This window comes from Equus quagga, chromosome 16 (genome assembly GCF_021613505.1).
Source record: "Equus quagga isolate Etosha38 chromosome 16, UCLA_HA_Equagga_1.0, whole genome shotgun sequence".
Lineage (NCBI taxonomy): Eukaryota > Metazoa > Chordata > Mammalia > Perissodactyla > Equidae > Equus > Equus quagga.
Genome location: NC_060282.1, coordinates 29,874,124 through 29,888,444, shown reverse-complemented (window position 1 = coordinate 29,888,444; position 14,321 = coordinate 29,874,124). Strand labels below are relative to the sequence as shown.

At 36.5% G+C, this 14,321-nt stretch overlaps 1 protein-coding gene across 1 annotated transcript in view; it reads left to right on the top strand.

The window, feature by feature from the left end:
- The window catches only part of PKHD1L1 (PKHD1 like 1), a 150,669-nt gene that overhangs the window by 21,366 nt on the left and 114,982 nt on the right, over positions 1 to 14,321 (top strand). The window contains exons 10-15 of the mRNA XM_046642192.1: positions 3,962 to 4,032; positions 5,039 to 5,149; positions 7,062 to 7,151; positions 9,288 to 9,556; positions 10,867 to 10,958; positions 14,120 to 14,279. Of these exons, the coding sequence (XP_046498148.1) occupies positions 3,962 to 4,032; positions 5,039 to 5,149; positions 7,062 to 7,151; positions 9,288 to 9,556; positions 10,867 to 10,958; positions 14,120 to 14,279 (793 nt within the window). The remainder of the gene's footprint in view (positions 1 to 3,961; positions 4,033 to 5,038; positions 5,150 to 7,061; positions 7,152 to 9,287; positions 9,557 to 10,866; positions 10,959 to 14,119; positions 14,280 to 14,321) is intronic.

Here is a 14,321-nt window from a genome sequence, read left to right as displayed (position 1 = left end):
TCCCTTTCACTCATAATTTGTGCCTCAGACCTGGCCTTTAAACTGTTAGGAAATCTAGCATTACCTAAAACAAAAAGTAAAATCTTTGATTGTGCTATTGAAAAGTGTTATTCTATGTCTTGCAGCTCTTCTGATTTAATTGTAATTCTTTTGATAATTTAATTAATTCAGTTTTGATTTGAACTAATGTAAGAATAAATAAAACCCTATGGTTAGTTTTACCTGATAAAAGTATTCTTTTAAAATATCAAGACATGTAGAGTTATGAAAGATGGTAGTTACAGCTTTCAATTGTCCATCTTAACACCAATGTTAATAACTTGTATTTATGATTTTTAATAAAACTAAAAGTCATTTTCAGATATCCTACATCTTCATTTTGGTAAGAAAGACCATCATACTTTTAGAAAAATACAAAATATGCAAATCTCAACACATGTTGCAAACTTCATATTATAGATAATATTTATAGCAAACATTTAGTGGCAGGCGCAGTGCTAAACTCTTTACGTATATTATCTAGTTTATACTCCCAAAGAACCCACGAATTGAGTGTTATCATCCACTCCATGTTGCACACTGGGAAAAATGAGACTTAGGAATGTTAAATGATTTACTCAAGAACATTCAGCCAGTAGGAAGCAGTGCTAGTGTGTGAACCCATGCAGTCTCACTCTAGGGTCTGAGCATTTCATTCCAGTGCTCTGCCATGACTGATGGAGGGTTTCAGACACAGAACCACATCTCATCACTACTCAACATGCTGACCGAGGATTCTCTAATGGTGGGATCACCCTACTCTTGAGTTCATTTGCATACGTATGGGGGCATTTGTTGGCTGTCACAGTAACAGGGGTGTGCTAATGTGTTTTTGTAGACAGGACCATGATGTGCCAAACATAAATGAAGTTCCGCCCAAAATGTCATAGCCTCTCCCATTGAGAAAATGAGCCAGTTGACAGAAATCTAAATAGGTCACATTATTAAGCCATCCAATACTAATACGGCTGTAGTAGAGCAACAGTAGGCTAGGTCTGTTGATTACTACTTTTTGTCTCTGAAGAGAGACTCATTGATCAGAAGTCTGAGAAGAATGGCAATAATACAATCCAAGTAGATGTTATTCCTGGTCAATATTGACAGACTACAAGAGAAGGATGAGATTTGGTCGCTGCATGCGTGGATCTCCTATTGAGTTTGTGAGACCAAATCTGTTATTGTTGTATTTAGAGATCAGCTAGTCTAGACACCTAGAGACAATAGGTTTGTAACAAAGCGATGCCTGGGCTGGACATTTTATTATAGACCAATATAGACTGGACCCAAACCATGAAGAATATTATAATTCAAGGGCAAACCAGAGTGGATGATATGTAAATAGTGCTAAAATTCACATTTGTAGGGGCCGGCCCGGTGGTGCAGCGGTTAAGTGTGCACCTTCCCCTTCAGTGGCCCAGGGGTTCGCTGGTTCGGATCCCGGGTGCGGACATGGCACCACTTGGCACGCCATGCTGTGGCAGGCGTCCCACATATAAAGTAGAAGAAGATGGGCATGGATGTTAGCTCAGGGCCAGTCTTCCTCAGCAAAAAGAGGAGGATTGGCAGCAGTTAGATCAGGGCTAATCTTCCTCAAAAAAAAAAAAAATTCACCTTTGTGATTTACTTGGGGCAAATAACTTAGAGTCCCATGAATTAATGGTTATTCTCTGCAAGGACATGACCTGCGTAAGTATAACTTGATAAGACAGGGAAATATGATTTTATTGAAACTATTAGAAAGTCATGTTAGAGGCAACAATTATTGAGTTTTAAATGATTTCCTGAACTTTACGTGGTTCTTTTATGCTTTCAAAGTCATTCTACCTAAGATGAGAAAAATGAATTCTTAGTTCTCAGTCAATATGAAAGGTATTAATTGCCAAATCTGTCCTATATCTCTCAGAGAAATGATTATCCAAAAATAGACAGTTTGAATGATCAAGCTTGAATGTGATTGATAAGTATTCATAAATCAATATGCTGCATTAACATGCCCCAAAACTTTCAATTTTAAAAAGCTGGCAAATTTGCATATAATGTAGGCAAAAATACTGCATAAAATTGTTGATCCTGTGATCTTGACTTGTAATTCCTTTTTTTAAAGACAATGGCTGTCCTTTTATATTAATGTCTCAGAATTGATGAAATTGTGTTTCTATATAAAACATTTTTAGACATTTAAGATAACTGTTAAAAATATGACATTTACTACTTCAAATCCTAGTTTTAAGTTTACATGGCATTTTTAAAATGTCAAATCATTTTATAAACTATAAAATCCATATTTTACAAATTTCAGGAGCATTCCTGAATATCAAATGAACCAATTAAAGACCATTGTGCTACCCATTCTGTATTTCTTTTAATAGCCAACCTTCTCTCCTCTCTTACCTCAAGTTCAAACAACAGCTGTTCCAAACTGATAAGGTTCAGATGAAGCTGCCTTAATTGAGAAATGCCTAGTCATTATCAGTGAATTAGTGAAAATCACCTCAGTGTCATACCAAACAAATTACATTCAAATTTTATATCAGGAGGCAATTTTTCCACCAACTTAAGAAGCAGAGTTAATTTTTCAGATGCAAGATCTGATCACAGACAGTATTGTTGGAACTGACATTGTTTCAGATCTATGAGATATCAACTGAAAAGCTTATAACATAAAAAATATAAAATCCGATATAAATTTCTTAAATCACTAAAATAAATAAATAAAATATTTTCAGGGACTTTTTATTCTTCAAGTGCACATTCTAATGCCTGGGCTAGATTTAAAGGGAGTTAACTGTTGGTCTCAACCACAAGGTTTGCATTTTCCTTTTAGATTCTAGTTCAGTGCGTTCTAATTGGGATGAATGGGTTTGAGTCTTCACATTTGAAATTCTTAACTTTTCTAATTCTGACTTTCATTGAGCTAATTAAGAGGACAGCATTTAATTTCTAGGATCAGATTCTTTCCCTTCCCCACCCTCCAGGCTATGGAAGTGCAAATGTGTATCTATCAAAAAATATAAGTAGGCTCTGTGTTCATTAGGGATGCCTTGACTTTGGCGGATTGTCAACTTGCTCTCCTCCATGTGCGCACTCACACACATTCGCAGCAGGAGAGGAGAACTGTGTGGTACACAGCTTAGGACTCAGGGCTCTTTTCTCGAACTGCCTGGGTTCAAATTCTATTTCTGCCACTTATTCTGTGATCTTGAGTAAGATAAGTAAATTCTCTGAGTTTTACCTACCTCGTGGGGTTGATGTAAGGATTGCATGGCACAATTACTTAAAAGGTTTAAAAAAATCTTCAAAACTTAAAAGTCTTAGCATGATATGTTCAGTAATGTTAGTTATTATGACACTAAATAGGTTATAAGAGAAGAGGGAGAGGGATGGTCACTGGAAGAGCCTAGCCTTTATGAAAGATAATCCTCTTGGTTTTTTGTGGAAATATAAATTCTTACTTTATTGAGTTATAGTTTGCATATAATAAAATGCACATATTTTGTGTGTGCAGTTCAGTAAGTCCTGACAAATGTATATTTGTATACCTCTATATTTGCGTACCCAATAACTAAATCAAGATCTAGAATTTTTTTTTTAGTGGGGAAGATTGGCCCTGAGCTAACATCTGTGCCAGTCTTCTTCTATTTTGGATATGGGATGCCGCTACAGCATGTCTTGATGAACAGTAGGTCCACAACCAGGATCTGAACCTGTGAACCCCAGGCCACCAAAGTGGAGTGTGCAAACTTCACCACTATGCCACTAGGCTGTCCCCAAGATCTGGAACATTTTTATCTTCCCAATGAGTTCTGTCCAGCTCCTTTGCAAATTATGACATGATTTATATTACTAAAGTAAAAAAATAAATAACATTTTCCTAAAATAAAGTTCATGTTTAAAGGAAAAATTTTACGTTTTTTTAAAACAGGAGTTTCCCACAAAAAACGGCATATTTTGTTTCTTCTCTGAACAAAATTTCAATGTTTCAAACATATGCAGGTATGTGACTTTCTCTCAGTCTGTATGTGTGTGTGAGAGACAGAGAGAGTAAAAGAGAGAGATGTGTATGCTTCATTTCATCATATCAAAGACAATAATGATTTAAGGTACACTGTATTGTTTTATGTACTTCTGGGAAGGAAAACCGCCTAAGATGGGGAGTCTAACAGGAAGCACTGTCCTTAAACTAGGGCCCTGAGGACTACACTCCTAGTGTCAGGTTGACTGGGAAATAATCTCATCACACTTACAGAGGCAGAAGGGAAACTTACACATCTCAACTTTGGCTGTTGGTTGAGGGAGGAAAAAAAAAATCTCTACTGTCAATTTAAACCACAAGCCAGTGCTGTCTCAGATTTACACTGTCACTGTGGCCCAAAAGAATCCTCAAGCAAATTATAATTTATTTTAATTTACGGAGATCTCAGGTTGGTTGTACCTTTAGGAGAATGTCAGAAACAACTGAAATCCTGCTGGAAGAAGTGTGCTTTATTCCAGTTAGGAGTGATGGAATGGCACATTCCCATTTTAGGGATGTTCAATGTGAAAAAAAAATTTGTGTGTTGGAATCAATCAAATATGATAAATCCTGACTTTTTCTTGAAATTTATCCAATGTGAAACTTCTATGTAAAAGCATATAGAGCTTTGATAGAACTAATGAGAATAAAATTTAATAAGATTCTACCATATGTCATACACTGAGCTCTTTTTGCCAATATACCTTTATATATAAAGCCAAAAAAATTCCAGTCACAGTTAATGTATTACATATGAGAAAAATATAAATATAAGACGTGGGCTCATAACTATAAGAAGGATTCATTCTTCAAGAGCATCAGAGGCAAAATAGTGAAACACCTAATTGATTCATTTGGTAATCTAAAACCAACACTGTGCTAGGTGCTATGGCTAAGTAATTTGGAAAATTTTTTAAAAAATCAAGCATTTGGGTTTATGTGTAGTATTCACATTTTATTTCATGTGCTTCCCCTCCCCCTCCGCAGAGGTCACTACAATTTCACCTTCACGAGGAAGCATTCAAGGTGGCACCACACTAACGATAAGTGGACAGTTCTTCGATCAGACAGATTTCCCAGTCAGAGTTCTAGTTGGAGGTATTTTTCATGATTTTTAATATATTAATTTATAAGAACAAATCTTACCTTTTCTCTGATAATTCGTAAGAAGAATAATAGTCTTTTCTCAATTAATGTCATAAATTTAAAGCTTGGTATTTTCACGTAGGCATTTGGTTTGGGGGCTTGATGCTTCTCTCAATTTTCTGATGAGGGCCACTCCTTGCAGCCTTCCATGACTAGGACTTGGGCTCTGGTACCAAAGGCATTGTGTGGTCGCTGTGGCTGCCATCCTTCAATTCCTCACCATACTTAGAGACATGCGTTCCCTCTATTTAACAAACTCTTAAATGCCCTTTGGAACTGTTGCTACTTCTCAAAGGATTGGCTAATTATGGAGTAATTTAAAGTAGTATTTGTTGGAGATACTCTCCTCATCTCTTCTCAGATACTGTGTCTTGTCTGGATATCCGTAATTACTGATGATATTCGCCTTGGAAAGACCATTAATTAACGTTTTGTTTTCAAATGTCCTTGGGGCTTGGTTCTCTGGTTTTCATCACGTTTTTGTGTCTCGTCTAGATCTGTTCAGAGTTAGGGAGGTATGTAGCTCAAAAGGGATATTGGGGTGAATATAATAATGGGGATCTTCCCACTCAGTCATAGTGACCTAACTTACCCCAATGGGCAGGAAACAGGATGTCTGCCCATGCAAATGGCACATGCATTTTCTGATACAGCCCTCTGCTCAGGTCTTTTCTACTTTTAGTGAATCTGCTCATAAATCAGACAAAATGTGATTTAAGAAGAGAAATTAATATAAAGCATCCTCATCTGACTCTTATACAATATGTTTCCTATGCCTATGAATCCTTGCTGGTCACCTGCATAAATATGAAAACCAGACCATAAGATTTTTAAATTTCATATATGTTATCTGATGTTTTAAATATTTAAACCAGGAGCATAAAGTATTTTTACTTTATATACTGTGTTTTATGATCTGATATTATGATACAGTTGATATACAAATATACCATGTTAATATTTTATGATATTCCATTGCCATTAATGTGACAACCAGATTCAAAATTTTGAATCCTCAATTTCTTGAAAATAATGATTTGTTTATGTATCTTTCCTTTGCTCCAAACAAAATGGGCTAAATTGGTTCAATATACCGTTCAGATTACTGTTTTATAGTTCACTTTTCTTGCATCCACAAAGTATTCAAGATAATGAAAGGTAGTGTTGAAGTATAAATTTTCCAGGCCACCAAACACAACTTGGCAAAGATACCTTCCTTCATTTGCTACTCTTTGCCTCACTTTTTGTGGGCTGTGATTCCCAAATAGTAAATGACTTTACCTGAGGCATTGTGAGAGACTCATGGAGGTCTAAAACATAGACGCTTCCTTCAAGTCTAATGTGCTTATGTACAAGTCTGATCATTCTCATTTAGACTCTTGTCTGTTTTGGTTTCAGTCTGCCTGTGAAAATACCATTTACAGATTATTATCCCTTTTTCATTTGAAGAACTAGACTAAACCACCTTTTTTTTTTATTACTAAGAGGACTGGGATCGTCTGCTTTTGCAAATTCTGAACATAATGGATTTATTCAGCAACTTGTCTACAAGGAACATAATATAAGCCTTCACTTTAGACCCAGAAGTGAAATGTTTTAGTTGACATAGTTTTATTCTGTTTCTAGAAGTTGTGAAATTTTCTGATTCAGACTTGTGGTATTTTGCCAGGAAAAGGTTGCCTTGTGGAAGTATGACACTTAATGAGTGGTAAGCTCTAATGGAGAATGTGTAAAGGAAATGAAACCTCCCACTCCAACTCTGCCTCTTGCTTGTGCAATTTTGTTTTCATTGAAAGTATTTCAAGTGATGTGATTTGCATTCTGAAGCTCAGTAGTAATAGTCCTGCATCTTGCTTCTTTATAGGTCAAGCCTGTAATGTTTTGAATGTCACAGAAAATAGCATACATTGCAAGACACCTCCTAAACCTGATATTCTCAGAACTGTATATCCAGGTAAGTAGTCAGGCCATTTCTACATTTATATAAGAAGAATATTATTGACATATATCATTAGCGTTTTAGTCCATTTGGGCCGCTATAACAGAATCCCATAACTGGGTAGCTTATAAACAACAAAGAAGGTGGGAAGTCTAAGATCGTGGTACCAGCAGATTGGTTGTCTGGTGAGGACCTGCTTCCTCATGGATGGCACCTTCTCAGGGCTAGAGAGCTCTGTGGGATCTCTTTTATAAGGGCCACTAATCTCGTGTTTAAAGGCTTCATTCTCGGGGCTGGCCCCGTGGCCGAGTGGTTAAGTTCGCGCGCTCTGCTGTAGGCGGCCCAGTGTTTCGTTGGTTCGAATCCTGGGCGCGGACGTGGCACTGCTCGTCAGACCACACTGAGGCAGCGTCCCACATGCCACAACTAGAAGAACCCACAACGAAGAATACACAACTATGTACCGGGGGGCTTTGGGGAGAAAAAAGGAAAAAATAAAATCTTAAAAAAAAAAAAATAAAAAAAAATAAAGGCTTCATTCTCGTGAGCTAATCACCTTCCAAAAGCCCCACCTCCTAATAACATCACATTGGGCATTAGGTTTCAATCTATGAGTTTTGGGGGACACAAAATTTCAGCCCATAACAGTTATAACAAAAAATATTATTTGAACCTTTTAGAACTTGCAGTGAGAATTATAATAAATGTCTTCCCAGTTTTTTTCTTTCTACTTTCTGGATTAGGAAATACTTGTACTAAAATAGTTGCATCAAGTCTTCACAAGTGGAGGTAAACCCAGCCTAAATTCCTCAGGCACCCGACTGGAAACAGCGCGTCTCTATTGATCGAGTACAATGCTGCCTTCATTTCAAAGTAAAGGATGATCGCTAACTGTTATTACAGGCTACATGGACATTTAAAAGATGTATTTTCCTGGTTAAAAAATAAATGGCAGAAGTTCAATCTTTACTTGCATAGAATGATTTAGGAGTGATAACAGGGGATGAGAGAAATGGAACTCAGAATGCTTTTCAGACTCTCACCTGTGGCCCAGTGCAAGTGTAGCTGATGGCACTGATATTGCTACTGATGCCACTGAAGTGCTGTGCATGTGTTTGAGTGGGGTGTGTATCTCATATCTTGTGCACACAATGAAATCGGTTTATGATTGTATCATTGGTTGATATTTGAAGCCAAATAAATTCTGCTTATCAGCCTCTTAAATTTCCTCATTTTGAATGATATTAGAAAAAAATGACCAGTTTAAGAAGAGAATTTTGATATTTGTAGTTGATAACTTTAAAGAAAATTGTATATATCAGAGAACAGTGCTGCTGCAAAATGTTCAAGTGCTCAAGCTTTTCTCCAACCAAACCCAGCTGAAGAGAAGGAGCCATTATTTTCTAGATCCAGACACTCCAGACAAGCTTAAGGCTGCTGGAGGAAGGTGTGAGCCTGATTGTTGTATTTAAGGAAGAAAAAAAAGCTGAGATGGTTCCCTTATTATAAGGAAAAAACCTACTCACAGGATTTACACTGTTAAGTGTAGGTATACCTGAATGAGAATATTCTCTCTCCAGTTCTGTCCAATAAGGGGATGAAATCCTGGAGCAGAAGTAATGTGAAAAACAAATATTGACAGAAATCTTAAGGCCAATAGTGTCTGTTCGTTGATTAGTTGTAAGCCATTAATTGAATAACTTTTGTTAGAATAATCAGAGCAAAAGTTTTGTAATCAAATGGTGTGAATCTTGAAGTTTTGAGTCTCAACTCTATAAAGCAACATCAGTTATATCATAGGTAATTATTATTATCTAAAGTAAAACACTAAGTTACGGGTGTTTTACATATATGTATGAACTCTAATCCCCATAGCAACCATGCGTATAGTAATACTATTCCCATTTGACACATGTAGAACCTGAAGTTCAGATATGTGACATAATAATAAACAAATTGTAGACTGTCTCAATAGCACTCTATCCTCTGGATACAGGTACATGTAGGAGTATGTATAATAGTTTTATTTACACACATGCTCTAAAAATGTGAACAGAAATAGAATATCTATAACCACCAGCCAAGTAGAAGGCCTTTGAGACACTGCATCAAAATTCTGCTGAAAGGAATCTTTTATTTTGTTTTGTTCAGGTGGGAGAGGCCTGAAGCTTGAGGTATGGAACAATAGCCGGCCAGTACGTCTTGAAGAGATTCTTGAATACAATGAAAAAACTCCAGGGTACATGGGTGCCAGCTGGGTAGATTCAGCATCCTATATTTGGCCCATGGAGCAAGACTCATTCGTTGCGCGCTTCAGTGGATTTTTGGTGGCTCCAGATTCTGATGTTTATAGATTCTACATCAGAGGTGATGACCGTTACGCTATTTATTTCAGCCAGACTGGAATTCCAGAAGATAAGGTAGGGAAGCCACAGAATACTATTTGATATTATAGAAACAATATGATAACCTTCATATGTGTCTCATTTATTCTAAACCAAAACTAATGAATATGTTAAAGAATTTATGAGATACATTTTCATGCGGTTAGGGTCTTGGCTATTTCAACACATGTGATATGAACTATAAAGTTGTCATAGAAAACTTATGGCCTAAAAGAAAATGCTTTCTCATATCTAAATTTTCTCTAGCAGGGAGAAAATACATATGTTTCCTTTCAGATTGAAGACTATTTTTATTATGAGAGAATTATAACCACACGTAGGAAATTTGGAAAAGAGTGAAAATAGTTCACTACCCTACTAGATCTATTTCACTATTACTTAGTCATGAAATTAAAGTCTGTATCTCCTTATGTCTTGATTTTGTTTTCCATGTAAATGGGATCATACATCCAATTTCATAGTCATTTTTTGTCACATATTGGTATTTCCACATCTTATTAAATAATTTATCTAACACCATTTTCTAATGACTAAATAGTATGTTATTGCATGTGTTTGCTAAACTTAGATAACTTTCTCCATACTGATAAGTTTTAATTTACTTCTGATTTTTTATGACTATAATATTCTGTTGAACATTTTTGTTCATTAAATTATTTTGTATTTTGTATTATTTCTTTAGGACAATTTCATAAATGTGAAACTAATAGATCAAATCAAAAGAACTTTTTATGACCTAATATAAATGGCCAGGTTGCCTCCCAGCTGGATGAAAAGGTTTAAACTGCTGCCTATAATAGATGAATTCCTAGCTTTTCAGCACGTTTCCTCCAAAGATGGTTTAGTCATTCCAAAGGGGTGCCCCAAGTCTTCCCATCCTAGTATGCAGACTCATTTAGTTATGTTTGGCATCTTTTTAATGATTTCATTTTGATTAAATCCCTCAAAGTTATCTGCAGAGCAAAAGAATATTTTGTTTAACAATAATACCCTTCCTTTTGGTGTGTATCTGTCTTCCGTCGCAGCTCTAACTGTGGAAAAGCTGTGGTCTGTGGGTATTCATTGTATAGTGGTGCTGACGTTAGTGAAGGGTGGAAGCAATGAAGCGAGCTTTGAGAATTTTTAAAAATTCTAGTTCATCATGGATAACAGATCTTAGAAGAAAAATATGAAGTAATTTTGCATTTTTCTATTCATAAACATTCTAAGACTGACAGAAATAGTAAATGATAAGTAAATAAATGCTGAAAAGGTTTATTAATAAGTTCTCCTCTCTCTTTCTCTCTCTCTTCTCTCTCTCTCTCTGTCTTTCTTTTTGGGATAAGGTGAGGATTGCATATCATTCTTCCAACGCCAATAATTATTTTACCAGTCCAACACAAAGATCAGATGATGTTCATCTTCAGAAAGGAAAAGAGTAAGGTTTTTTCTTTTCTTTAAATTGTTATGTGATGTTTAAAAACTATAAGTTTATATCTAAAATATTTTTAATTTGTTTTATTGGTGGATGTGCTATTAGTTTATTGGCTTAATTTATAATTGGTCATTCTCTATAATTTTATTAAATTTTGTTTCTACAGTTTCAAGAATACTGGCATTCAGCTAACAAGGGCAATTTGAAATCTAAATTAACCCTGTTGAAGAAATTATAATTTTGTGAAATTTACTTAATCCTGTTTTTAGTTTCTACTAGGACCTTTGGTTAATCCAGCCATCTAATTTCTCTGCTTCTACCTGAGCTCTTGAATATTACTAGAGAACAATCACAGAACCACATGGATTGGTGCCACAGTTAATATGTATTTAATATTCACTGATTTATTCCAGTCCCTTGGCCAGGTACTGGAAATTTAAAATAAATGATATTAAAATACACTCTCTGCCCTTAAGGAGTACATCATTTAGTGCTTAAAGGTCAATTCTAGGGAGAAAATGAGGGTGTCATTCAAATAGCAATAATCTCATTTAAAAAGCCATTCAGGATTACTAGAAAACAGGGAGATAAAAGACATGATATATTTAAAATAGCTAAGTTACATGGAGAGCGTCAAAAATTCATTGAGATTAGCTTCCATTTATTGTTTATATCTGCTAGGTTTTGCTGCATAAGGAACTCCCCCCTGGGCCGGCCCCGTTGCTGAGTGGTTAAATTATTGCGTTCCGCTTCGGCAGCCCAGGGTTCGGATCTTGGGCACGGACATGGCACCACTCGTTAGGCCATGTTGAGGCGGCATCCCACATGCCACAACTAGAAGGACCCACACCTAAAATATACAACTAATTACTGGGGGGATTTGGGGAGGAAAAAACAGGGAAAATAAAAAGAAGGTTGGCAACAGTTGTTTGCTCAGGTGCCAATCTTTAAAAAAAAATAAACTCCCCCAAATTTAGTAGCTTAAAGCAACCCAATTTTGTGATTGGCTGGGCAGTTCTTTTGGTCCTGACTACTTTTGTTGGGCCTTGATGGTCTAGGATGGCCTCACTCACATATCTGGAGCCTCAGCTGGCATGGTTGGAACTTAGATATCTGGGGCATCCCACTTCACATGGTCTCTCATCTTCCAGGAGGCTCAGCCAGGCTCGTCACGTTGGTGAATGGGTTCCCAGCAGAAAATAGGGCAATTCCCAATGCACTTCTACTTTTTAAGACTGCTTGTGTCACATTTGCCAATATTCTGTTGGCCAAAGCAAAAGGCCAAACCTAGATTTAGGGGGGAAAGAAATAGACTTCACTTCTTGATGGGAGGAGGTTTTTTTTAATATTCTACCACACCAGCCTTCCAGATATTAATGAGATTATGCTTATAGGCAGCACCATGAAGATTTGGTGGAGGTGGACAGAGAGGGTTGGGATCAACGGTACCTGAGAGCAATCACACGTAGTGTTCTCACTGAGGTCTTAGTAATAACGATATGGGGACGGCATTCCATTCTTTTCCTCCTGCTCCTTCTACTGTTACATCTTTGTATAGTTAAACATTTTCTTTTTTAACCAAGATCACTGGACCAATTCAGGGTAAATGGAGTACCTAATTAATCCCTGCTGCTATTGTGTCAGTACATCTTCAGGTTTTCCCTTGGCCTTGGAAAATGAGTTCGATTTACCTACTTGGCAGAAGCACAGGGCTTGCATGAAAGTGACTGGTAATACATCAGCTGCCTGATATCTGTACTCTTGAAAAACTAGCTTGGAATTCACACACTGCACTTACAATAATGGCTGTGAATTCTGAAACTGAGGCCACTGTAGCTGGTTTATTGCATAGTGGTCCCTGGGGCCTTTCCAAAGGTAGCTGATATTGCCAGTTCATTCTACTCAGGTGATATAGCCCCATGTGCATGCTTCTTGGGTCACCCCCTTCTACTTTGAATCCTACCTCAGTTACTAACTTTTAAATAATCTTTCAATTTTTAAAACTCCCTTAGTTTCTGTTATTCATAGGAACAAAGAGAATAATAATATATATTTTATAGGATTTTGTGAAAATTAAATATAAGCGTCTGTAAAGTGCTCAGCTTAATGTCTAGCACATAGAAAGTGCCTCAGAAATATTTTTAAGCTGCCAGTAAGGATATAGAATTTAATGGTTCTTCTTTGAGTCCTACTCCTTAATTAGCTTTGGCCACTTCCATTTGGCAGAGCTGGCAAACAGGTTCTCGGGGCGACCAAGAGTGTGATGTAATCTTCAAATATCAGTTCTATGAGGGAGATGACTCAAAGCCCCATCTTCCTAGATAGATGAGAGGCAGTAAATGTCTCTCATTCAGTCTTCCACGAGCTGTAGATACTTACTCTCCATATACAAAAGATGTGACGCAATTTAGAGGAACTCCCAGCTGGCCTCTCTGAAGATGGCAGCAATGGTGATATTGATGGATTTAGGTAGGAAAGCAGTAGCTTTGCACTCAACTGTAACAACTGGTCAGTAACACCTTATCCTGGATAGGCTGTTGGATGATAGACAGGGGGCCTCAGGAATCAAGAATTCCAAATATAAGATGTGAATCCCATTCAGCTTGTTGGAGGGCCATAGTCAATCTAATCAGTAAAAATTTCCTGAGGCAATATTTTATTTCCTAAATTAGAAGGGGAGCCAATATTTAAGGAACATGAGAGGAAAAGTTTTCATCCCTGACACATATAACCACTCAGATACAAAATACATAATATGTCTTAAGTTTGCCTGTCAGTTTCTCACACCTTAAAGTATTTAACCTCTGCATGTCCTCTGTTTTATGCCAGGGAGTTTGTATTATAATCTACAATGTAATTTTATTTTAAACTCCTTGAGGATAGGGGTTAGTATCTTTTTCAATAAATATTTATTGACAAAACTGAATGAGTTAGTCATGAATGGGAACAACTCGCTATCTCTAATGTAGATGTCTTACATAATTCATTATTTTAGCAAACCACTGTGAAACTTAATATTTTAATATTTAAAATCAGGAATCCCACAATATAAATCATTTAACAGCCATATATTTTATATAGTGTTGAAATTTGATTCATTGAAAAAATTCAGGACAAGTGTTCTAGAGAAAATAGTTGTATTCATTAATTCCTCTATTTTCCAGATATTACGTTGAAATCTTGCTGCAGGAGTATAGACTAAGTGCTTTTGTTGATGTTGGATTGTACCAGTATAGAAATGTTTATACTGAACAGCAGACAGAGGATGCAATAAATGAAGAACAGCTTCTCCAATCCCGGTCAACAGTGGTCCAGGAAGTACAGGTTTGCTGTGATTATAGATCCACCTGATAGAAAGTGAATGTT